The sequence below is a fragment of the Etheostoma spectabile genome, chromosome 23 (genome assembly GCF_008692095.1).
Source record: "Etheostoma spectabile isolate EspeVRDwgs_2016 chromosome 23, UIUC_Espe_1.0, whole genome shotgun sequence".
NCBI lineage: Eukaryota > Metazoa > Chordata > Actinopteri > Perciformes > Percidae > Etheostoma > Etheostoma spectabile.
The window spans coordinates 21,508,179-21,535,898 of record NC_045755.1 but is presented as its reverse complement, the minus strand read 5'-3'; the positions used below and the strand labels follow the sequence as shown (position 1 = coordinate 21,535,898).

The following is a 27,720-nucleotide window of genomic DNA, read 5'->3' as shown; positions in this document are numbered from 1 at the left end:
GGTTACAGTATTCACGCTTAACACTGGACCAATTTCAAAGATTGTTGTTCCTATCAGTCACTTTCAAACAAAAACATAGAAAACTAGGGTCCAGGTTGAAGACAAACCCTAGTTAGCCTTTAAGCTATTTCACTGGATACAGGGAAACAGCGTGCGGATAGTGATAGATGAGATTCCTCCTTGAATGGACACAGTTGTTTAATTGTAAAAACAAAAAAAAATAGCTTGAGTAGTAGTGAGTATACAGTCTTCAGCTAACATAATCTTTCAGAACACACCAAAAGCAATTTCATTAGGAGTAAACTAACAATCTCACACAAGGAACCTCCCCTGTGAATACACATAAACACATAGAACATGGACTGCTTTGTTGGGGAAGCACAAATGCGTGCATGCACACACACATACAGTATTCACTCAGTGCTGACCTTGGCGTTGGGCCCCTCCAAACCCAGGGCCATTAGCTGAGCTACTGTGTGTTCCCGCAGGCTGTTGAGCTCCGCCTGCTGCCGGCGGAGCTTGATCAGGAGCAGGGTCAGCTCCTCGGGCTGCGCAGAGCAACACACAGAGGAAAGAAGAAGAGCTGCCACACTGGCGACATCAACAACACCCGTCCACTGACAGAAATCAAACATGATGCAGTGAATCTGATCAACTACTGCAACCGCTGACAAACTGGTAAAAACAGTTTGTTAGAAGATGCTTTTAAATCTGGAGGCAGAAGTATATTATACGCAGATGACTATGCCGCTTCTGTTCAACTGCTACAGCAGACATGTCAGCTCCTAGCCTCACATTTTTTCTATTTACATCCAGTTTTGTTCGTCTTTATTTATTCAGGAAATCTCATTGAGATCAAGATCTATTTGGCAAGAGAGATCTGGGAACAAATAACATTTATATACATATACTGTATATTTTAGAAGAAACAGTGTGAACCAAAACCTAAGCATGCACCATGAGAGAGCAGGGTTCTAGACTGCTTTGAATGGGGGACGGGGGGCAGTAGACTAGTGTTAATAAGAGTGTTCTTTCTGACTTTAAGCTATAATATGCAGTTTTATTTTTTTATCTAAAACTAAAGCCAAAGTAATTAATACATAACTTCAAAACATAAGACTTTGGTTCTTTAATTTTTAAGTCACCTTAACAACCAGAAATCAATTCTCCCTGAGAGAAAGAGAGAGCAAAGCAGAGATGAAACCACTAAAACTGTGACTCTGTAACACTGACGTTGAGCTAAACTCGTTGGTATCACTCAACAAGCAAGCTACTACCCAACGAGTACAGGCCGGTTGGCTACAGTTGGGGGGGCCAAATAATCAAAAGCTAAGGGCCCGGGGGCCTGACATTTCCCTGAGCTGTCATTCTTATGTATGTACACTTGACAAAACACTCCCCCACATTTTAAATTAAAGGAGCCAGGTTTTTTGTTTTTTTTCACTCGTCCGGTTGTGCAATTAAACAAAAGAAAATCTACTAGTCCAAAATCAATATTTATTGGCCCCTATACAATTTTTTTACTGCGGAAAGATGTTAAATTTTTTTTAAAAAAAAACAAATTTTGAAACCCCCCCAGAAAAAGGTCAAAAAGCGTCCAAAATGTAAACAAAAACATCAAAACTTTAAACGGTGAAAGCATCATGAATGTAAACATTTAAAAAGGAATACGCCAAAAGCATCATGCGCCAACTCAATTCTTGTTTGGCCAACAGCACATTTGAAAGATTATGATACCATGACGCCCAAACTGGCGGGGGGGGGGGTGTGTTATATATACTTGCCCCGGGCCATCCGGCAACCCTTATTGTTGAACCCTGAATCCTATTAGGGATGGGAATCTTAATACTATATACTCTTATCCACAGGCCTACTCCCTATCAGTTTTGTTCATTATCGATACTCTTTATCGGTTCTTTTTCATTACTTAAGAATTGCTTAAAAAAAAAAAAAAAAATACAGTTAGAACAGGATTACAATTTCTTTATATTTTAAATACAACTAAATGTTGTCCGTAGAGCAGCAACAGTATGTTTACAACAGCAATATCACTATATACACTCAACAAATCTCAAATGTCAATAAAATAAATCATTTCCCCGACATAGAAAAGTGAGAGGAGTTTAGAAAAAATGAAAAACTGTATTTTCATCATACACAAGTGCAGTACCTGTGCAACGAGATTCAAGCAACCCCTTTACAATGTCAACACAAAATATAAAAGTATAGAATGTAAGTAGTGCAGGAAAAAAGAGGGGGGGGGAATGGAATGCACAGTCCTGAAAGCAACTATATACATACACAAAATAGTAGAAAGATAGAGGGTTTGTATACACATTATGCAAAAATATACACTCACCGGCCACTTTATTAGGTACACCTGTCCAACTGCTCGTTAACACTTAATTTCTAAGCAGCCAATCACATGGCGGCAACTCAGTGCATTTAGGCATGTAGACATGGTCAAGAGAATCTCCTGCAGTTCAAACCGAGCATCAGTATGGGGAAGAAAGGTGATTTGAGTGACTTTGAACGTGGCATGATTGTTGGTGCCAGAAGGGCTGGTCTGAGTATTTCAGAAACTGCTAATCTACTGGGATTTTCACGCACAACCATCTCTAGGGTTTACAGAGAATGGTCCGAAAAAGAAAAAACATCCAGTGAGCGGCAGTTCTGTGGGCGGAAATGCCTTGTTGATGCCAGAGGTCAGAGGAGAATGGCCAGACTGGTTCGAGCTGATAGAAGGGCAACAGTGACTCAAATAACCACCCGTTACAACCAAGGTGGGCAGAAGAGCATCTCTGAACGCACAGTACGTCCAACTTTGAGGCAGATGGGCTACAGCAGCAGAAGACCACATCGGGTGCCACTCCTTTCAGCTAAGAACAGGAAACTGAGACTACAATTTGCACAAGCTCATCGAAATTGGACAATAGAAGATTGGAAAAACGTTGCCTGGTCTGATGAGTCTCGATTTCTGCTGCGACAGTCGGATGGTAGGGTCAGAATTTGGCGTCTACAACATGAAAGCATGGATCCATCCTGCCTTGTATCAACGGTTCAGGCTGGTGGTGGTGGTGGTGTCATGGTGTGGGGAATATTTTCTTGGCACTCTTTGGGCCCCTTGGTACCAATTGAGCATCGTTGCAACGCCACAGCCTACCTGAGTATTGTTGCTGACCATGTCCATCCCTTTATGACCATAATGTACCCAACTTCTGATGGCTACTTTCAGCAGGATAATGCGCCATGTCATAAAGCTGGAATCATCACAGACTGGTTTCTTGAACATGACAATGAGTTCGCTGTACTCAAATGGCCTCCACAGTCACCAGATCTCAATCCAATAGAGCATCTTTGGGATGTGGTGGAACGGGAGATTCGCATCATGGATGTGCAGCCGACAAATCTGCGGCAACTGTGTGATGCCATCATGTCAATATGGACCAAACTCCCTGAGGAATGCTTCCAGCACCTTGTTGAATCTATGCCACGAAGAATTGAGGCAGTTCTGAAGGCAAAAGGGGGTCCAACCCGTTACTAGCATGGGGTACCTAATAAAGTGGCCGGTGAGTTGGTGTATCAAAAGTCCTGAGTATTAAATATTGCACTGTAATGAAATTAAACGGTTAAGTATTAATAATAAATAAATATTGCACTGTAATGAAATTAATGGTTAGATATTAAATATTACACTGTAATACAATTAAATGGTTAAGTATTAATATTAAATATTACATATTGCACTATAATGAAATTGCCCAGAATTCCAGTGTTTGCTTAGCTGCCGCGCTAAGGTAAGACTGAACTCAATAGGATTGTATTAAAAGTGCCATACAAGGATAAGCTAAAAGAGGCTAAAGAGCTTAAAAGAACTGCTGAGTTGTGATTTACTCTCCGGGTTCATCACTGCTAGTTAACCATTTCACATTAGATGTTATCATTTGATTCATTCAATCGTCTGTGAAGACTTCCAAATGGTATTTTACTGTAGCTCTAACTGCTTTAGCCACGTATGAGACCACAGGCTATTTCCCCAAAAGATTCTGTCCCACTCATTCAAATGGGAAAAGGTTACATTTAACATGAGGGTAAGTGAGAGAAATGAATATAATTTGTCACCCGGAGAGGAAATGTTCATGAAAATGTGGCAGCCTTTCATTTTCCTGGTGACTTTGCTGCTGGCCACTGTTATATACTTTCAATTTTATTGTCAGTTTGAAAAAGAGAAATTTAAAGAGAGAAGGATGGACTGGTGCACACATGCCTGCAGACATAAATACAAACACTGGTCTCTCTCTTGCGTGGACTGGGGTAGTGCACCCTTACAGAACACACACATGCTCAAACACACACAAACACACACACACACACACACACACACACACACACACACACACACGCACGCATCATACCATTACTTGTGACACCATGAAATAAAGACACGTAGCCACTGTGACAAAACAGAGGACTGAAAAAGCCACGTGGAAAATCACTAGCCAAATATTTCTTATCAAACTGCCGTCAAGCGTTATTCACAGCTTGAACGTTGAGCAGAAATATCAGCCCTCACCCTTGATTGTCACTCCTTCAATTTGAGACCAAAGGCAATTTCCCTCATGCTGCTGCATTGTGCGTCATTACGAGACAATGGCATTGTCAATAATTACATTGGTCCTGCTGAGACGAGTGCAAAAAAACTGCAATAAGAGGCTGCTGAGTACCAGACGTGATTGTAATGACGTGTGAGTGTAGTGTTTGAGTGTTTCTCAGCAATAGACAGCAGTGAAGTGGTGGTGGCAAACATTTTCATACATCTTCCACCCCACCTTAATCCCCAAAGAGGGGATATCATTAATGTGCAGTGATACATAAAAAGTACGTTAACACTGAATGAGTATTATTGTGTTTATTGTGGTCACCTATGGAGGGTTGGCAGTATGTGACACCTGTGGTACCCCTAAAATCGTCCCAGTCTGGCCCCTCCATTTGAAATGGCCTAGAACCGCCAATGCAGCAGTGGCTGCTTTTTATCTGTGGAAATACTCTCAAATTTCTATTCATTCTACTGAAAGCAGTACACTCATGGTATATAGTGTGAGGGAGGAGATGGGGTGCACTGTGCCACTCACCGTCCTGCCTTGCAGGGACTGTGGGGTGATGGACTGAGGAGGGACGCCGGTTGCGATGGATCTTCGGTCAGGCGGGTAGCCGTACTGTGGAGGAGAGAGATGAGAATGAAGGTAATTGGAGTGGATTAATATATGAGCAAATGGAGTGCTTGGTTACATTTATTATATTTAAGTTGGTGACTTTTGTGTTTATAGCATGGCCATAAGGTTTATTTGTTTAATGTTTGTTGCTATCAGACCCCTAGCTATAAGTAATGGTGTCTTATAAGCCCATTTGGGCTGGGTATACTTTTTGCGTGCATGGCACAATAATAAATTGATTCATTCGTTCATTCATATATTCTATAGCACTTTTCTAGTCTTAACAACTACTCATAGCATTTTTACATAGCAGGCATTCACACGCATTACTACACTGTGGCCGTGGGACAGAGACAGATACATTTGCGAGATGGATATTATATTCAGGAGTTATGACGCTGCGTTGAAGCGAGCTGTCCCGTCTCTGTTCCCGTGATCAGAGCCAGAACCAGGGACGGTAACATCTGTGTCCAACAGGTGACGGACAGCAGTGTGTGCGAGCTGCTGACAGATAGAAACGTGTCAGGAATGACTGTTTATGCTTGCTACACGTAACATCATTACATTTTATCAGCCGTGGAGTGTAACTATGCCGTACTTTAATATAACTGTAAGGTACTTTTAATTGAGTATTTTCATTTTCTCCTACTTGAGTATTGTACGTTTTACTTCTCTATTTTTATAACTTTAGTTACTTTGCATATTCATATTAACTACACAAAATATAATGAATAATCTATGATGTATTAAAGTAGATAAAAAGGAGACTTCATTGATCAGGTGGTGAAATTCACACACTAGCTACAAAGTCAAACTTCTGCTGTTATTTTGGTGACAGTAACTCAAAAGTAATGCAAAAGTAGTGTAATGCACTGTAATATTGTAATATTGTAGTATGACTTATTACTCTCAAATGACAGTAACTAGTAATCTATTATGCCCAACACTATTGCCCAAGGTCACTTCGACATGGGACTGCTGGGCCAGGGATCGAACCACCGGCTGCCTTTCCGATTGCAAGGCGACCGGTCTTACCACCTGAGCCATTGTTGTTTGTGTGCGTGTGATGTCATAAACTGTAACTGGGAGTACAGCGATGTGGTACAAGTTCCCGAGCAGTAAGCTACGGGTTTGGCTGCCGTTCAAGGGCGCTTTCCCGGGTAGACCGTTGTGAAAACACGAGTTACGGTTTGCCTGGAACGCAACAATAGTCCACTATAAAATAACCACAATGATTGATTTGATTTGATCTGATTTGAGTGTTTTTTCCCGTAGGAGAATAAGAAGCAGAAGTAACCGCGGAAACTTAAAGGAAATATGGAGCGGGCTTTTATTTCTAAACAGTGGAAATGTAACAAGCAAAATACTGTATATATATAAATATATACACAACCTCTTGCTATTCTCCTGGGTGCTCGGTGTGTTTCAAGGATGTAGTAGAAATATTTTAGTTTTGGCTTGTGTACATGATGCTGGGCGCGCCCGCCTCCTATGCACACACACCCGGAGCATCTCCCGAAACGTTTTCAGTGTAGTGTCCACAATCTGGTTTGGTCGTTCCTATATAGTTCACTATTTAATAAACACCATACAGGGACTAGTGAGTGAATAAGGGAACGATACTGAGAGAAGGAAAGGTGAAGCTGAGCATTGTCATTTATTGAGTTTTGTTGATACTGTAGCACCACTTGTTTCTAGAACATTCTTGCAGGGTTGTACTAACTGCTTTCCAATTCAGTTTATATTGTGCTTTAGTGATGCATAGTATCAAAAAAAATTTAAATTCATGAATCCACAAAAGAATTTCCACCCAGTGAGAGTCTGGAGCATTGGAGCAGTTGTCTGCTTTGTCAGGTGTTTATCCATTCTTGTATAAAATTGAATACAAGATTAAATGGCTTTTAGGAGACATGTTTATTTGACTTTAGTCTTTTTAGTTTAACAATGCGCTGCCTCAATACAATTAATTCCTTTTTCGACCCACTGTAGCAGCAGAATTTAATTACACTGACGTTAATGGAGTCCAGTCATTGTTCCGTGGGAAAGCAGATGTTGGCAAATAGATACAGAAGCAGAGTGAAGCTCCTTTTGTTACCTTCTCATTTTAATAACGTCCCTCTTGTGATGCAGTGATGTTTCTTTCGGTTAGTGAATGCATTCTGTCACAGGACATTACAATGCCTAATTAGCTAATTAACTACAAATGATGTACATGTTATCGTTACTGACAGTCATTGTTATGCATGCCATTAATTTTTTTTCATTTAGGAGTTTATAGAGATGGGCAAATGATACCGAAGCTTGTTTAACTCATTACATCGTGTCAAATGAGGAGTAGCACGTGGCTGATGACATCGCTGCTGTACTCCCAGTTACAGTTTTTGACGTCACACACACATAAACAACAATGGCTCAGGTGGTAAGACCGATCGCCTTGCAATCGGAAGGTGACCGGTGGTTCAATCCCTGGCCCTGCAGTCCCATGTCGATGTGTCTTTGGGCAATAGTGTTGGGCATTATAGACATGATAGATTACTAGTTACTGTCATTAATTGTCATTGAGTAATTAAGTATATTACTGTCTCTGAATTTTAGATCGTTGTACTCCCAGTTCCAGTTTTGACGTCACACACACATAAACAACAATGGCGTCCCCTGTTGATGCCGTACAGACGCTGTGAGAAAGATAAATAAATAGACAATGTTAAGTAATTCCATACACTTTAATCAAAACAATACACATACGATTGTGTACTACTACTACAGGTTATGTTCATTAACTGAAGCCCAAAATATGTCGCAGACTAAAAATTGCTATCATCAGCTAGCCCTAGCCAAGGTCAACGTTAGTTAGCCGCTAACTAACGCTAGCTTGAAGGGTTTGTGGTGACTTTGCCTGAAGTCCTGAGTAGTGACTTGAAGTCGTAACTTACGTAACTAAAAACTGTGTCAGGAACGCAGCACAAATAGTGAATAAAATGAACCGTGGAGAATTCACCATTACAAAATGGCAAACGCAGACAGTGCACTATTTCCGTGATAGGGATCTGTTTCCAACACAGCTAGTGTGTGTGGCTGATTCCTCCAGTTGAGTCAGGTGGGCCCGCCCTGATTGGAGCTCCCCCAGCTGCCTCCTATTCTGCATCAAGCCTGCCTACAAGGACTCTGCAAGGCCACACGCCCACTGCCAACAAAATAAAGATACAGTGGCAACGAATATGGAAGTCTAACACAAAAGGAAGACTTTATATCAGATTCAGTAGAAAGTGGGGGAGGAAAGACAAAAAACCAAAGACAACAGTGCTTGTTTAGTAGAATGAGACTGTGACTAGGCCTGCGATCTTGATTCACCCTGTTCCTGATTTAGTTTTTAAATAATTTCGATAAAAAAAACAAAAAAAACCTGATGATTCTCATTTAATTTTACAACTACTTTCTTCTGGGAGTTTTAAACATAGACTGTATAAAATAGGTTTTAAAATGCTCTCCCTTCTCTTCTTTTAAGCCTCTATGTTAACAGGCTTGTGGTGATGCCCAATGTGCTGTAGGTGCCAAAAGAATCTAGGTTTGGTACTGACAATTTGTTTTGTTTTGTCGCGGTCAAAGAAATCGTGGTAGAGAATTGTGATATCCATTCTAAGCAAAAAAAATCCTGATTCCTGTTTGTCCCCAAATTTTGCAGGCCTAACTATGACACACAAAGTCAAGTGCATCTTTGCACCTTATTGCACCACTGGAAACTTTGATGCATGCAAGCAAAAGTAGACTGTTCTTCTGGTATGCCCTCAGTACTCAACTGAAAGATATCTGGACATTTGGATATTAAAACAATCTTAGCAAATAACTCCAGAAAGATGGTGTTAAAGCTTATATTTACTTATCTGCAACAAACTGGACTAACAACAAGAATGTAAAGAATACACAAAAAGGTTTTAGTAGGTGGCAATAATGCTCCGACTGGTTGCAAGTCGCCATTAAAAGAAGAAGAAGACGACTTACACTGCCAGAACGCTGCTCACACTCAGTCAGTTCACGTCTCTAGCCTCAATGTAGTTTTTGTGATTGTAGTGATTGTAGTTTTTGAACTTTTGCAAACCGTGCTTTTTCGTCTCCCTGCAGTTCGGTCTGCTCCATCTTTTGTTCCTGTGGGACTTTGGTTTTTGGCTTCTCAGTTTTTTCCCTCGGATCGGCTCAGTACTGGACACCACCCTGGCACACATCACTCCTGACTTTCCCCTAATAAATCTTTTCAACTATACTTCTGTGCTTTCCCCTCTGTGTCAAGCGCTTGGGTTTCCTAGTTTCGCCGTAACACTTTGATCCATCCCTTTGACAAAAATAGCGTTCTAATGAGCAACAATTCATCTTACAGACCAAAGAACTTTCATCATTTTCGAGATTTAAGATTATTACATGTCAGTTCAACACATTGCTTTAAGATGGTCCGGTAGCATCTTTTGCTTCCCGAAACTGATTCTGATACCTGAACTTGCGCATTGGCCAATACCGAGTACTGATCCAATACCAGGGTGTTAAAATATACAAATATTTTATAATGTATGTATCCCTGTATGGATGTAATATAATTGCTATCATTGTTGTTAAACTCTTTGGGAAACATGAACAAACAAACAATGAATGCCACAGAACTTTCTTTTATCATCCAGGATAACAGCGAGTCATAAAGGTAAAAACTTTTCAGGGCTAAATTACGTGGTATCGGATCGGTGCATAAGTTCCAGTACCGCCCATACCAATAACAGCAGAATCAGAGGTTTTTCTGATGCTGCTATAAGTATCGGAATATCTCCAGTTCCTAATCTAAGGGTGTTCTCAATGGCTTACTTCTCTTGCCTGGGAACACAGAGGAGAACGTGTGATGCCTGGTATATTAAGGTGAGCTGTCTGCTGTGTCTCAGCAAAGAGTACAATCTTTATCTGAGTTGTCACTCTGGCTCACAACCTGGGATAGGGACTGGATCTGGGCTTTAGACTTGCAGTGACAGCAGGATTGGACTGATCCACTGAAGTCAGCATCATCCACAGCTTGCAAACTCAACTCTGTAACGGCACCGTTGACTTCATACATCAGTGTTAAAAAACATTTCCTCAGCAGCGCAGTGCCGTGAGTCCATGAAAAAGGCAACTGTCGGTGGTGAGTTCACATGTCTATAATAAAAGGGACATGAACCCCTGTCTCCTGGGTAAAAGTAGATTAATACTTAGAATATATAACTTATGTAACTATAATAATATTTAACTTTAAAAAAGAAAACTCATCTTGTCGTAATTGATTTTTCTTTGAAACATTAACTAGGAAATTGTACTAGGAAATCACCCACAGTATAATTGTTTCATTTACTGGTGATTTGGTCTTTTTTTAAAGCCTCTTTTAAAATAATTTCTACTTCGTTTTTAATGTTCCTACTTTGTCTCGTCTTTTTAATATTAATATTAATACATTTTATTTATGGGCGCCTTTCTCGACACTCAAGGACACCAAATTATAACAAATAAGTAATACAAGATAAGAAGGAGGAACAAGACAAGGAACAAGACAAATACAAGCCTATATATCATCTTTGGTGAAGCATATTGTATTTGTAATGTCTGTTTTTGTATGAATTGTGCAATATAAATTAAGTTGTATTTTTATTCATTTGTGTCTGACTCCAGTGCCATGGCCTGTACCTTGGCAAGCTGCGTCCTGTGCCGGTGGTCCAGCGTCCCGTCCCCCCTGGAGACAGGTGAGGACACCTCAGAGTGGGAGCTGCTGGGGTTGGGTGGGACCTGCTGGCGCGGGGGGGAGAAGGTGCTGTAGAGGGCCAGGGAGCCGTGAGACGGTGAGGTGGGGATGGAGTGCGCCACCGCGTGTTCACAGATGTTACCCATGGTCTTTGTGCTGGGCAGGGTGCCGTAATGACCCACAGCTGGAAGCACAACACCAGGAGAGGAAATAGAAAGTCACAGTGGAGTAGGAACAGTGGAGGTTCTAGAGCAAGGGGGTCAGGTCCCGGAACAGGGGGTCAGGGACCCCTAGTGGGGTCCTCAGCATTGCTGCAATCCAAATTATTGTTAATTCTTTGACATTTCTTTCAAAAATTGAATTGTGAGTCCAACATATTATATGCAAATATAAATCATCCTATTTGTGAAGAAAAACACCAACTGATGATAGGCTAACTGGCCTATAGGTAGTCACTAAGACAGCCATCCTCAGATTCAATTCATCCTTAGGATTCTCTGTGCCACATGTATGTTTAACATTAAATTATGCCAACAGTTATTATTCTAATAGCTTAGTGTTCTAAGCCCAAAAAGATATGTACTAAGGCTTTAGACCACCCTACATGTTATTGTAGGCCTTGTTTAATATGCAACTTATTTTATAGTGTAGTAAATGTGTAGTACGGGGTCTCTGCTCTGTCTCTCTTTCAGTTAAAGGGTCCTTGGCTTAAAGATGTTGAAGCACAAATGTTACATACCAGCAACCCTCTTAAGATTTGGTTCTACAAAGACTAATGATCCACATATATCAAGAAAAACAAGAACATTCATTCAGTGTTAATCTATATGTTATATATCACTGCATGTGAATAGTATCCAGTCTTTGGGGGTAAAGGTGGGGTTAAAAATGTATTACAAATATTTACAGTATAACAGTACTGAACAAAAGCTACATTACAGACATATGAAAAGGATTTCACAAAAGGAGCTGCAACCCCATATTAGGAAAATGTATCCTTTTTGTTTACAGACTCTGAGATAACATAACATCTGCGTCTGTGGAAGTAACATTCAAGATAGATAATAGAGAGATGCTATTTGGTGCTACAAATGCACTTGTGGGAATCAGTTTTCTGTGATATTTCTGTTTAAATTGGTTATTAAAAGTACACATTTGAGAACCAACTACAGAAATGTGAAACTACTTGCCCTGACAACATCAAGCGTATCACAAACATAATCGTATTATTGTCAAGCCACTGACTGGGATCAAATGAGAGATACTGTATACAGATGTAGTCTTACATGGGCAAGAAAATCAACCTGTCCTGAAGAGAACTTGCAAGTTACCTACTTAACTGGGGGCAGAACTGACAGTAACTGCATCTCAGCCTAAACAGACTAAATCAACACGCAATCTGATTCAGAAAGTTACAGCTTTAGTTATACATGCACTGAGTTAAAGTAAAACTCTATGATGGGAACAAGTTGTTGTAAATTAAATTAGGTTATTGTAGAGTCTGTCTCCAGGACCAGAGTAAAAATTGTTGGACCCAAATTAAAATGGACCCATTAGCGTAATAGTGCTAAGGGGCAAACGGGGCTTTCTGAGCCAACAACAGGCTAGTTTGGACATTTTCCACTTGATAAGTCCTCGAAGAAAAAATGTGCACATCCAATAATTGTTCTGTGCTGGTGCGCTGGAAAATATCACAGACTTGGAAAAACAGGAAGTACTGCCCTCTGCTCTCGCTACAGCACGGCCTTTTATTAAACTCTGGACCTGAGTCATGAATATTTCCAACCATGAACACAACAATAGTCTTAAACACATTCTGCTCCTCCCATATTGTTTTACCAGGTGTTGGACGATTGGATAGTGATGGGAGTGTTTCTCATTGAACTTACGTGTCACATCCATTAATACATATCCTAATTCAATTACAGTACTATTGGAATCAATATGGAGTTGATATATATAGTATTGTAACACAATTAAGCTATTTATAATTGGAAGGTTGTGAAATTTCAACCCGTTCTCACTCCCAACTTGTCAAATACGGATGCTTAGGCAGTGTCTCTCAGTGTCCGGTATGCCGTCTTTCAAAACAGTTTGAAAGACTGAAATGCTGTGTAGGGAGGCAGGTGGGGGGGGGGGGGGGGGGGGGACTTGACCACAAACGAGAATTTTACCCAGAAGAACGGGGTTCATGTCCCGTTCTTGTCCCCCTAAAGGAGACCTTTTGCGTCAATAACAACGCCATAGGCCCATGCCCAAGCGTCCGTATTTCACGCGATGGGAGAGAGAATGTGTTGGAAATATTGCACCAATACCAGATACTGTACTCAGGTAGATTTTTCCGATATTTTTACTTTACTTCACTTTTTACTTTTACTCCTTACATTTTTACACAAATATCTGTACTTTCTTTCATTTTACAAAACTGACTTGTTGCTTTAGTTTTGTACAAAAGGTTGTCATGTCGGAGAATAGCCCGGGCACGCACCTCAAACCACGAGCGGGCGGGCCACACAGAGAAAAGGTAGAGAAAAGAAAAAGTACAGGGCCCCCCTGGGGTCAGCTGAGTAAAGGGTTCATAACAATCCGTGCTCAAGGATTTATAAACGTGAGCAAAATAGGAAAGATATTCTAGATATATTCTTACCATAATTATAACTTGTCTACTGCTAGAGACCAATCTTATTCCTCCAGGTTGGAGGACAGCTTGTTTTGATAAAAATAAGTTTGTAGCTCATTGTTAACCTCACTACGGTAGGAAAGATGCGTTATTTGTGATTTAATGTAATTTCACTTTAGAGTAATTGATCCCAGAAGTTTGAATCTGTGAATATCTTTCCTACTTTGCTCACGTTTATTAATGCTCACAGTTTGTTAAATGGTGCGCACGGATTATGAAGGAAAATGTATTTATTTGACCCGTTTTCAAAAGAATTCTACATCCGAAATGTGGGTTCCTTTCAACCAAATATTCACAAAAAAAGTAACATGGATGGTTCGCTGCAACGCTCTTCACAAATTAAATTAATTACCAGTTCACTACTTTAATTTAATTTGGGTGTTTTATTTGACTTTATAGCATTTGAAAAAAAATTTAACATTGAAAAACTGAAAAAAATTTAAATTGACCAAAAATCGTAAAAAGTGACACAAATGTTGAAAAAAATGACAACAAGTAGAAAATGGCAACAAAAGTGTGGAAAAAGACGATCAAAACGTTGAAAAAAAAAGAAAAAAAGTTGCATGGCCGATGGGAAGACAACGCAAATGTTAAAAGCATTGTCGTGTTAATGGTTCAAGAAGGTTCAGAGGGACCGAAACCAAAGTTTTTGTTAATAAATGGAGATGCTGCAGCAAGAGCAGTGAAAAAAAAAAAAAAAACTTCGGTTTTTCCAACACTTGAAAACTCCAAACTTCCCCAGGACAGGAAGTAGTATTGTATGTGTGGGTGGTGTCTATACCTGTTGGCTGAGCCAGACTGTGCCTGGAGAAGGCCTGTCTCTGCTGCCACTCATACAGCTGCCACATGGTGTCGTCCCTCATCGAGCGCCTCTTCTCCGCTGTGGTGATGGTGCTGGTGGAGGCGGGACGGAGGGCCCGGTCATACACAGAGCCCGCCACGCTGCAGATGCTGTCGGGCCTCATCATACTGTTGCGGGGCAGCGTGCGGTAGCCCTCTGGGTAGCGGGGCACAATCTGAGCACGGTGGCTGGGCATGTTCCTGGGGAGGGTCTGGTAGGACGTAACACTGGGAGAGGAAACAGACAAACTGATGAGTGGACCTCGCTAATCACTCCAGAGGCCCTTTTCTTTTCCTATCCCCATTACAGGGAGGTCAGAGGTTAATGCGTCCAGTATCTGGATCCTGTGTTCACTCGTCGAGAAGAAACAAAAAAGCAATTCTTGCTCTTTTACACACAAATTGTGAACACAACATAAAGATGTCCTTCAGCCCTCTAAAAAATGGGGGGAGGGATGCTCAGAGGTTAGTTTGGAGAGGCCATCCAAATAGATCAATACATGGGGCAAGTAGTAAAATCACTCAACCAACCAAACAAAACAATTAAAAAAGGTGTTGCAAGGTGTTATGGGTAGCCCTTGTTGTCATAGGCAGTGCTAAATAATAATTTTGAATTGCAATTAGTCACAGAGTTTTGTTAGGACACCAGACTGGGAATAAAAGAAAGGATGTTTGAGGGCAAAGGCAACAAAACATGAGATTTAGTAATACAATGCAGCCCCCATTCCAGTAAGACAGGTCAGAATTAAAGGTCCCATGACATGGTGCTGTCTAAAGTCTCTTTTATATAGACCTTAGTGGTCCCCTAATACTGTATCTGAAATCTCTTTTATATAGACCTTAGTGGTCCCCTAAATCTGTATCTGAATTCTCTTTTATATAGACCTTAGTGGTCCCCTAATACTGTATCTGAAGTCTCTTTTATATAGACCTTAGTGGTCCCCTAATACTGTATCTGAAGTCTCTTTTATATAGACCTTAGTGGTCCCCTAATACTGTATCTGAAGTCTCTTTTATATAGACCTTAGTGGTCCCCTAATACTGTATCTGAAGTTTCTTTTATGTAGACCTTAGTGGTCCCCTAATACTGTATCTGAAGTCTCTTTTATATAGACCTTAGTGGTCCTCTAATATGGTATCTGAAGTCTCTTTTATATAGGCCTTAGTGGTCCCCTAAAACTGTATCTGAAGTCTCTTTTATATAGACCTTAGTGGTCCCCTAATACTGTATCTGAAATCTCTTTTATGTAGACCTTAGTGATCCTCTAATACTGTATCTGAAGTCTCTTTTTTATAGACCTTAGTGGTCCCCTAATACTGTATCTGAAGTGTCTTTTATATAGACCTTAGTGGTCCCCTAATACTGTATCTGAAATCAACTGACCTTGGCAGAAACTAATACAACTGTAAATGAATGAAATACATGGACCAAGTCATGGACTCATGAGTCTCGCGGTGGCCAGATCCAGGAGATGAGCTAGTTGTGTTTTATGCTAAGAAGGAAGACATTAACTTTCTCTGCACCAATCAAGATAGGGTTGATATTAAAGTCACTCAGTTACATGTACTGTAGATCCCACTCTTACATTTGAATGTGGTCACTTACAGTTACACTTCCCTAATACAGTGAATAATACTGGATGACAACGGGGCCAAAGGCATCCACACATTCAACACATTGCGATCATCAATTTTAGAATTGTCAGACTCTTGGGGTCACTTTTGGACGGCAGTGGAACGGGACAGTTTAGACTCAACAATGGCGGGTGGGGTTATTAAATGTACGTTTCAGTGACACGCAGGACAAGAACGGGACACTGACTGTGGTCTCTTGTGCTAAAGTCCTGTGTTGTTTGACCCACACACCACCCCAACCTACCTCCTTATGCACATTTCCAGTCTAATCATTCTACTCCCTATCATTGTCTCTCTTAATACTACATCACCTTACAGCGCCACGGTGGCGCTGCTGCTCTGTCCGCTGGGTCCCATAGAGACGTTAAAGCGTAATTTTTGCGTCGCTATCTTAGACTTAGACTGTAATGTCCCCAAAAAGGCAATTTGTTGTACAGTACAGGCATATTGACACATAATCCACAACACAAACATTGAACCAGAAATCTACAGCACCATTTATCCAACACATAACATACACACATCAATAAATAGACTACAGTAAAAAAGAGTATGTTGCACTTCCCTAAAAGGCCTAAAGTCATAAATAAAAGAAACTACCGCACAGTACTTTACATTTATTACTCCTCAAGTCGTACCCCTCCCCATCTTATTTCATTGGGTTATTGCCATGGGAATGAATGAGCTTTTTGCTCGGTTTGTTCTGACTAAGGGTATCTATATCTCCTACCAGAAGGGAGAGGAGCTTGTTATCATTGCAGCCATTAGCAGCTAATCATAAAATGGGTGCCTTTGAATCTCTAGGATTTCATCATATGAGTGCATAGGGACAGACATTATGGTGGTTATCACTCATTCTTCTCATTTTACCTTTGCAGGAAGACAAGCCAACACCCTGATTTGAGCCCATTTTGCTTCACAGTCTGCATTCAGCAGGGCATTGTTCATGTGAGTGATACCAGAAGGAGTTAATTTTAACTTTTTCAGGAGAATATTAAGAGTTGTTTTAGTAAGTCTACTTACAACAGCAGGGCCTTAGTGTATTGATTCCCAATAGTGGGAAATCATTTGTTATGCATCATCTTTTTTGTCTTATATGATGGAAGTTGTATTTCTAGAAATCATGCTTAAATGTACCGTTTGTGGTCAAAGACGAAGACTAGTGAGAAAGGATAATAGTTGGACGTGTGTGTGAGACAGAGCCCCATATACTATTTCAAGTTCATCTGTTCAACTCTGACCTCTGCCTACAGTAAGATAGCTGAGATGGAGCCCAATGTGGCTGTTAGTAGTCTTGCATTGCCAGACCATCTGAGGAGGATCCACACAGCATTCTGGGATGGGAGAAGAACGTGCTCTGGTTATTGGCATTTCTTTAAACCAATCACAATTGTTATTTGTAAGCACCAGACGGTGTTGGATCTGACTGTCCAGACTGGGGTTGCATTTTTAAAAGATCTGTCCTGTAACGAATTTGGACCACGTACAAAAGTGGCCCAAATCAGAACTGGAAAAGATCAGATGCCACGGGACTTGGGCTGTTTACACTGTCATGAAAAAAATCAGATATGAACAAAAACTAAAAATTGGATTTGATCATTTTGGCCTGCAGTCGGAACGTAGGCTTAGTGAGTTAATGGTGCTCATGTGGAGTGGCTTTGGGACGGAATATCACAGTATACCCACTACAATGAACTGGACTACAACACTGGGGCGGCAGTGGCTCAGGTGCTAAGAGCAGTTGACTATCAATCGGAAGCTCGATGGTTCAATCCCTGATCTTGCAATGCCAGGGCAAAGTGTCCTCGGGCATGACAATAGAAATTTCTCCCGTAGTTGTGCATGTGACAATGTGATATGATGAACGGATGGCAACCACAGTATGTGAATGAATGCTGTACTATGTAAAAAGCGCTTTGAGTAGTTCTTAAAACTAGAAAAGCTATATAAGAACAGTCCATTTACACTGGTTTTTACTACTGAGCTCACTCTAAATAACATGGCAAGTAAGTAGAAGCAAGCCTCAATGTTAAAGCTATAGTGTGTAGTTTCTGTTGCCCCCATAAGGAATTTTAAGTAATTACAAAATCAAACAGAACTACCGGCACATCCAGATGATACAAGCCTTCAGTGAAAAGCACCCCCACCTCTACCTTCACCCTTCCTCCACAAAGTTTCTAGTAGCCAAGGACAACACTGAGGATTAAAAAAAACATGATGGACAATGAAGTCGCTGGACGCCACAATCTTAGCCATACTGAGAAATACAGAAAGAGTTGCGCTGATAGTCTTAATTAGCTTTAACAACAATAGCAACCCCATAAAAAAGTGACTCTATTTCCCTCCCTTCCCAGCTTGCTCTGCTTTCATTACAGTTTCATTACCATGACTTATTCATGGCAGCAGAAGGAGAAGGGAGCATCTGCGGCCTGGAAGTCTGTTCCGCTATGTTCCTCGGTGCAGCCGGTAAAACGCTAGCTAAATGCCAGCACTCCTAAATGAGATACACATCTCTGGTGACTCGGAGAGCCTTTTAGCTTCTTCTGGTCCACGAGCGCAGAGCAAGGGCAGAAGAAGATAAACGGGGAACAAGAGAGAAAGACAAATTGGCAGAGTTTAAAAAAAAAGGTTTCAAATCTTGTGGATTTAAAACCTTAGACTGCAGTGAAGATAGAAAGTATAATAATGGTTAAAATATGTGATGCGAAAATGCTGAAAACACATTCTTTTGTTTGAGTTAAAAAGAAAACATCATATGCCTGCTAGGGCTGGGAGTATATGTTTTAGTCCTTTCCCAATTCTTTCCCAATACATGGGTGCCGATTGGATGCATGTTGTAATTTTCATTTACTGTGATACTAGAACTATTGTGATTGCATAGTATTGAGTATTGTGGTTTTCTTTTCCTTCTTTAAAGGTCCCATGGCATGAAAATGTCACTTTATGAGGTTCCACCAGTCTGCCTATGGTCCCACAGCGACTAGAAATGGTTTTAGGTGTAAACCGAGCCCTGGGTATCCTGCTCTGCATTTGAGAAAATTAAAGCTCAGATGGGGTGATCTGGAATCTTGCTCCTGGCACATACTAAGGAAAGCTTGTTGTGGAACTGGCTCTAGTGGCTGCAATTCTGCACCAAGGCTGAATTTTGGGAAAGTGACTTCAGATACAGTATTAGGGGACCAATAAGGCCTATATAAAAGAGACTTCAGATACAGTATTAGGGGACCACTAAGGCCTATATAAAAGAGACTTCAGATACAGTATTAGGGGACCACTAAGGCCTATATAAAAGAGACTTCAGATACAGTATTAGGGGACCACTAAGGTCTATATAAAAGTGACTTCAGATACAGTATTAGGGGACCACTAAATGAATGAAAGTTGAGTAAAACACTTCTAAAGACAATATATCCATGAGAGATTTCTAAAAACTGATTGTTTTCTAAGAAGAACATTACTTGCACATTACGTCAGTTTGAACTTGGAAGATCTAACTTCAGAGTACAAAAGGAACACACTGTCTGTCTGCCCGAAACAAAGCTAGCGTTGTCGCTGTGCATTTTTTTGAAAGAAACTTGTGAAAGGGGTAAAGAAAGTCACCAAATTTGGAAAAGAAATTGCTAAATTGGCAACACTGGTTATGCTAAAAGACAATTTCCATAAGTTAGAGATATAATTGACCAATTAAAGCTTTGAAGACAGGATTTTTAAAGAAAACGTCTGTTAGCTAGCTAGAAATGGTGACAAGCGGGGCGGCCTCTGGCTCACCCAGTAGGAGTGTTTGCCCCGTGTTGGCTATGTTCTGCAGCGACCCGCGTTCAAATCCGACCTGCAGCCATTTGCTGCGTGTCATCCCCCATCTTCTTGAATTTAACTGAATGTCTCTCCCCCTTTAGTGTCTGTCCACTGTCACTACAATAAAGGGAAAAGACCCCCCAAAATAAAAAGAAATGGTGACAAACATGGGTGAGGGGGATAAAGCTATACACGTTGTAAAAACAAAACAACCAAACCCCAGAACAATTACGAAAACACACATGCATAGGGCTGGGTACTGATTCAATACTTTTTAGACATTAACCAAATTGCCCCTTAAGTATCAACCATTGAGAAATGCCTCAACATTTAATATCCAATTTCAATACCTAAGGAGCAAATCTAATTCAGTGAGCCTATAAGCATGCAGCATGCTTCTACAAAGACCTTATAATGTCTGTGGTTGGCTGTGTTACACAGTGATGGCTCACGTAGTTGGAGCTGAAACATAAATTAAAAGATTTGTGCTGTAATGTATGTAATGTAGTTAAAACAGATTTTATGAAATTGCTTTGGAAATTAGAAGTTACAGTATTGGTAACATAATTCTTTTAACAATACCGAGCACTACACATGCACATGTGGGCAAACACTGTCAGTCTCACCTCCTGGTGTCATCGTCCAGTCCTCTTGTCTTTTGTGAGCGGACCCAGTGTTCCAGCTGCTGCATGGAGTTTGTCCGGGACAAGCCCTTCTCCGGCTCCTGGACCGGAGCAGGTGACTTTCCTGGACCCATGGCCAGGCTGCTGTCCACCTCTGCTGGGCTGCAATCCCCAGTCTTCTCCGTCGCTGCCGTGGACCCCGAGCCGTTGACCTGCACAGGATGTGGGACGTTGACATTGGCCTGGCCCTGGCGAGATGCAGACACTGCGGCTGCGATCGCAGCGGCCTGAGCCGGCTGCAGCTTGATGCTGCTGATTTTAGTCAGAGACCTTTCGGCACTCGGGTCTCTCTGGAAGCCATATCTATCCCCACCCCGGAGCGTAGCATACTTCCCTGCATCTCTGAGAGTAGCGTATTTATCCCCTTCCCGGAGCGTGCTGTATTTCCTCACTTCCTTCAGAGTGCCGTATTTGTCCACAACCTGTATGGTACCATATTTATTCTCCATCTCCCTCATGACGCCGTACCTCTCCGTCTCCTTTAAAGACAGCTGTCTCTTCACCTGCTTCTGGGGAACGTATTTCGGTCCATCTTTCTGGAGTGTGTGCCTGTCTCCTATTTTTTGCAGTGCAAATTTCTCTCCATCCTTCGCGAGCAGGTACTTCTCTCCATCTTTAGACGGAGCGTATCTCTCCTCCGTTGGCGTCACAGTGCACTTTTCGTCCTTGTTCTGGACAGCAGGCTTCTCCAGATCCCTGTGGAGTGCGCACACCTCTCCGTCGTTCTGCAGTGAAGACTTCTCCCCGTCTTTCCGCAGCATGTACCTCTCCCCGTCGTTGTGGAGGAGATACCTCTCTCCATCCTTTTGAAGCATGTAGCTGACGCCGTCTTTCTTCAGCGAGTACTTCTCCCCGTCTCTCTGTAAGGTGTAGTACTCCCGCTGGCAGTTGTGTTTCTCCAAGTCTTTCTGCCGCTTGTCGTCAACTCGAGACAGGGAGTGTTGTCGCACAGGCTCGCGGTTGCGTTCGTTGTTCTGGATCTCGGGCCGGGTTAGGACTCTGTGGTTCAGGAAGTTGTTCAACTCCTGAGGTGTCCGCTGATCCACTTTCAACTTGTCCAGCCTGGCAAGAAAGAAAGAGAAGAATGTGACAAAGACTCAAGTTTTCTCAGAGATGTCAAAGATAACTCAAGTGTCAGAAGTCCTGTGTTTGTCTGGCAGCCCGTCTAACTCTGTCCCCCTCCTGTTCTGAGCTCTGCCAGGAACCTGTGACAGTGCAAGACTGGTTTCCTCAGGCTGAACTACTGGGAAGCACTGCTGGCATATTTAACTGTTGTATTTAATAGGGAGGCCAGACTAATGGGGAGTTCAAAATACTGGCTGCGTGTCTTATTTCTTTATGGAAATTATTGTTTTTCACTCTGATAGATCGAGTTTATCCAAAAATTGAGTTGTCAAACAAGGAATTATTGGAATTTCTTTCTTCTTCTTTTCATTTTTCTATCTATTATTTTCTCTTCTGATGCGTGGTTGTTAATTGATGGTTAGACACGACCTCTGATATATTTGTTCGCTCGTTTGTGGAATGTATGATTTTTCTGTGGGAAAAAAACAATTTACTGTATGGCCAGTTCTAGAGCAACGCCTTCATATTCACAGCCAAGACTTTAAACCTGTGAATATATTCCCTCAGTGTGATACAGTACTCATTGTATAATATACTGTATATGGGACATTTTGTGTTGGGTTCAGAAATAGTAGTATAGTAGGTCTATTATATAGTTTCTTTTCTCAGCCATGTAGACAGCCTAGGGTTCGCAAACAGCAACATGAACAAACTGCGGCGACCTGCACCACCAAACCTAACAGTATTCCAGCGTTCCGGCCAATGACCGACAAGAAGCCTTTTGGGGTGGGGGTTGGGGGGGTTAGTGCACGGAAGCATAGAAGGGCTGGAGAAGGGACGGGTTGAGGAGGAGGGAGGGGCGAGCTAGCCTCGTTTTGTTTGAAAATACTTTGAACGTCAACCCAACATCGCTTAGAGCACCTTCAAATTCACATTTTAAGGATATTTGCATATACCCGGATACCCTTGTGTTTCATATGAAAGTGTTCAGAACAAACTCTGTACACTGAGGCCCAAATATGTCCCAAATGTGTTCCAGAGCAATCTGTAAGGAGACAAAAGCTGAAAATGTGGAAATTTCTCAAACACAACTCAGTTGTTTTGGTGCTTTAAATGAGTTTAGAGAAGTCTTGGGTTCACACGCGCAGCTGAATATATGAATAAAATACTAAATAAATGTCTAAAATGAAATGTAATTTTGCTTTTTGAGGTGTGTTGTCAAACATCGCTTGAACTCACCAGTACATCCTCACAGGGTTAATGAAACTAATTAACAATGATATGTTAAGTTCCTCCATGAATAACAATATCACCCATGACAACAAGTCTGTTAGTTGAGGAGCTGTTCTTGTCTTCATGCGAGGAAGCTCTATGGAGGTTTTAGGATGACCCTAGAGTTGTGATAAAACACTTCATGAATATTATAGCCCTCTAATCTGGACAATGTGTGACTGTGTGTGTCTAACTCTATTTCACAACCACCCCATCTGTCCGTAGGCACGTCCCTGTGACGAGCACCGACCTTCTCACTGGTTCAGAGTGGACGAGGGCAGCATCCGTCATGACTTTCATCCAGGACTCCATCTCTTTGGATGTGTCAGTGCAGAAATAGTACGTCCGCATGTTGGGGTGAGTGGCCTGGCAGTGTAGAGAAAGAGAGAGAGAGAGAGAGAGAGAGAGAGAAGAAGGGGGTGTGGGGGAGGGAGATTGTCAGTGAGAGATTGATAGGAGGGGGAGGAGAAACAGATCGACCGAGAGGGAGAGAGAGGAGGAGATAAACAGCAGTGTGAGGGGGACCTTGAGATATCAGCAGGGAGTCTTTACATCATCCCTGCTGGCAGAGGTGTGTGTGTGTGTGTGTGTGTGTGTGTGTGTGTGTGTGCGCTCCCTGCTCCATGGGATTCAGCTCAAGTCTGAAAACACTAGTGTGAAAGTCTTTGAGGCTCCTGTCTGTAGCTTGGCATACTGTAGGTAAAACTGCATGCATAAGAATGTACTTAGGTGCCCACCCAGCATCTTTCTGTGCGCAGTATGTGTTTGATTAAGCTGTGCATGTTATAGGCGACTCTCTGAAAACTAGAACCCTCTTTCTTTTTCTGTCTCTCTCTCTCTGTCTGTCTCTCTGTATCTCTGTTTCTCTCTCTCTATCAAATTGCTTTATTGGCTTGAATTTCGGATGTTATTTTTTGCCAAAGCCTCAAGGATGAATGTTTGTGTGTGTGTGTGTGTGTGTGTGTGTGGTGTGTGTGTGTGTGTGTGTGTGTGTGTGTGTGTGTGCACGCGTTGGTTAATTTATTTTGGCTCAATAAAGAAACAGTAGTATATTAATATGAAATTGTTAAGTGTCAAATGTAAATAAGAAAACGGAAAACAAAAAAAAAACATGTGGAGAACATACAGTATGAAGTCTCTCTCTCTCTATCTCTCTCAAAAAAATAAAAAATAAATAAATCTATTTCCCAAAATTGTGAACTTTTCCTTTAAAACAGTGTATTAGGTTATTCAAAGAGTCAAATGAGCAATGTGGTCCTATTGGCTGGCTGCGTGTGTGTGTCTGTGAGTGTGCGTGTGTGTTTAGAGATGGGACCATCCAGTCAGGGTAAAAGAGTGTAACTTAAGTAAACTATTTGTAACCTGGTTTTCAACCAGGTTCTTTGTTACCTTCATCTCATCATCGCCACCATTAATTAAAAAACCAGACACGTGTGATTTACCTTGAAGGCGTATTTCCTGCTGATGTGGTCATCCACAGACAACATGGAGATGTGAAAGCTTGGCAGCAGGATACTTCCCAGGATGCTGTCCTCTTTCTCATCTGCACCCAAGAAAGAAGAAGGACCACATGTTAGAGCGATTTGCATTCAAAGCCACATCCAGCTACACTAAACTAAGTGGAGTCTGGATCAGCTTCAGTAAAGATGTATAGGTGTCACAGGAGGTTGTAGAGTGAATAAGCGGTTGGACTGCTCATAACACACACTGAGTATTCATCTTTGGGTGACAAACCCCAGAAGGGGAAAGGACAACTGTTAGGGATAATCAAAGTACAGAAAACACAGAGATGGTTACAGCTGAATACTGTATGTAATTAATTGTTTATGTAATATCACAGGGAAGTTACCAAGGAAAAGTAGCCCAGATCAGTTTCCCCCAGCATCTTCCACAGGAAACGTTTGTGCACAATCATTTTATACAGTCACAGAACAAATAAGTCTTTTTCTGATTAGAATACAGGTGTATTCAAAACAATTTAAGGTCCCATGACATGGTCCATTAATACTGTATCTGAAGTCTCTTTTATATAAACCTTAGTGGTCCCCTCATACTGTATCTGAAGTCTCTTTTATATAGACCTTAGTAGTCCCCTAATACTGTATCTGAAGTCTCTTTTATATAGACCTTAGTAGTCCCCTAATACTGTTTCTGAAGTCTCTTTTATAAAGACCTTAGTGGTCCCCTAATACTGTATCTGAAGTCTCTTTTATATAGACCTTAGTGGTCCCATAATACTGTATCTAAAGTCTCTTTTATATAGACCTTATTGGTCCCCTAATACTGTATTTGAAGTCTCTTTTATATAGACCTTAGTGGTCCCTTAATACTGTATCTGAAGTCTCTTTTATATAGACCTTAGTGGTCCCCTCATACTGTATCTGAAGTCTCTTTTATATAGACCTTATTGGTCCCCTAATACTGTATCTGAAGTCTCTTTTATATAGACCTTAATGGTCCCCTAATACTGTATCTGAAGTCTCTTTTATATAGACCTTAGTGGTCCCCTAATACTGTATCTGAAGTCTCTTTTATATAGACCTTAGTGGTCCTCTAATACTGTATCTGAAGTCTCTTTTATATAGACCTTAGTGTGCCCCTCATACTGTATCTGAAGTCTCTTTTATATAGACCTTATTGGTCCCCTAATACTGTATCTGAAGTCTCTTTTATATAGACCTTAGTGTGCCCCTCATACTGTATCTGAAGTCTCTTTTATATAGACCTTAATGGTCCCCTAATCCTGTATCTGAAATCTCTTTTATATACTGTATATACGGTATATGTATGTATGTATGTATGTGTATAAATATATATATATATTTTTATATCCATATTATTCATGTGGATTTCTTTGTTTTTTGTTATTTTAACATTGTGTTATGATGTATGTGTATGTTGTGTGTGAATGTCTGTAAGCTACAGGGACCTTGAATTTCCCCTTGTGGATCAATAAAGTATCTATCTTGAGATCTTGAGATTGCAGCAGATATACAATTACCAATAAAGTTGATCTTATCTTCTCTTATCTAAGGCGTTCTGCCCTAGGAATTTTACAAGATCGGGAAACTAACCTCAGAATCTAGATGCCTAGATCATTCAGAAAAAAGGCTCGGAGCCATAGTAACCAAAGAAAATAGTACTGTTAATCTGTCATTCCCAAAAGTTATTGATACTGCATTTTAGAAATGCTTTTCCATAGATAAATACCCAATTTTATCTGTAACACCACCTCACCTCTGTAGTAAGGGGCCTGTGACTTAACATTAAGCAGCAGAATTGTTGGTGTCTTTCTAGTTACATAGTTCAGTGTTGCCCCCACCCTGATGGTCCAAAATTATGTCGCAAACAAAGTTAGCACAGTAGAGTAAAGTGAAATTCCGCTGAAAGGGTGGCAGGCACCCCTAAAGATCTGATCCTAGAATTGCCCCTGGAGTGATACACACCGCGGAACGTCTTCCACAAAATATGTGAATGCGTAACAGTCCTCTAACTGATTTTTTTTTTTATAAAGGCCTTGCAACGAACAAAGTGAGCATCCTTCCATCACCTCTCTGTGCTCTGTTTAGCACGGTGCTGTTTGATGGCAGCTTCCAGGCAGACAGCACAATGCAGGCAGAGACATGTCTGCTGCACCAGCTGCAACAAAAAACTACAGAGCCTGCAGCCGGCGCTGCTGTATGCTTTAGCAGGGGCTCCTCCGGCCCCATCCCAGCTGCTGAATTATTGAGATACAGAACACCCACACACACACACACACACACACACACAAAAAAAGGAAGCGAACGAGTGAGCTGGCATGCTGTTGGTGTACACTGCAGTGTGAGTGGGTGGTTTTGTTTTACAACGATTGACATTTCAAGGCTCTTTACTCAGGTTTGAGGAAGCTGCAAAAAACATTTTTTGTTCAGATGAGTCCTGAACCCATACACACAAACTGGAACTACTAAGAAAAAGGTTTGCTTAAATGATTAGTATGGTTAATTACAACCAGGGGAACTCCTTACTTTAACAACGTCATTCCCCCAGGCTATATTCAGTATACTGTCTGGTTTTGGCTTACATTTAACTATTTTTTTGTATTACTGTATTGTATATGTTACATATCTTTTATCTTTTTAATTTCCACCATATATTTCTTATTTTTTGTTTCAGTGCTTGCCTCTTGGTGGGAATTGGGTGGGTTTGTTCTTGTTCAGTTTGTGTTTTTCTGTTCTGCATGTCAGCATATAAAAAGAAACAACAATAAAAAATGAATCTAAAAAAGTAAAAAAAGATGCACACAACATATTAATTTGAGCACACAAGATATTAGATTCATATCTAGTTTATATCTAGATATTAGATTCATATCTCGATATTAGATTCATATCTAGTTCACACAAGATATTTTAAGATAACTTGTGTCCACAAGGTATTATAGGTATTATATTGATGTAGAAACTATTAACTTCTCCAGACAAGCTATTTTGTAGTGCAAAAAAGTTAAAGTCCAGGGGTGGAAGTAACTAATTACATGTACTCTCACTACTGTAAGTAAGTAATGTCTGTACTGTACCGACATACGGTGCTTTATTTAGGCTGTACTGCCCAGTCTCTGCCAGATCTGACTGCTTTCATCATCCAGTTTGAATTCAAATCTAGGAACAGTTCCAGCTTGTTTATTTCTGCTTGTATAAGTAAAACAGACGGCTGCAGTTACAGTAGGCTGCATGCTTATACATAAATGGGCAAATAATCACAGTTACACATTTACATTCCACTGAATGGCCATCACACTAGCTGCATTTG

The 27,720-nt window shown here is 41.0% G+C and overlaps 1 protein-coding gene across 1 annotated transcript in view; it reads right to left on the bottom strand.

Moving 5' to 3' along the window:
- Positions 1 to 27,720, bottom strand: part of LOC116673236 (pleckstrin homology domain-containing family A member 5-like) — a 256,614-nt gene that overhangs the window by 42,201 nt on the left and 186,693 nt on the right. The window contains 7 exon segments of the mRNA XM_032505424.1: positions 429 to 548; positions 5,133 to 5,216; positions 10,905 to 11,143; positions 14,421 to 14,707; positions 20,536 to 21,654; positions 23,180 to 23,295; positions 24,372 to 24,472. Coding sequence (XP_032361315.1) covers positions 429 to 548; positions 5,133 to 5,216; positions 10,905 to 11,143; positions 14,421 to 14,707; positions 20,536 to 21,654; positions 23,180 to 23,295; positions 24,372 to 24,472 — 2,066 coding nt within the window.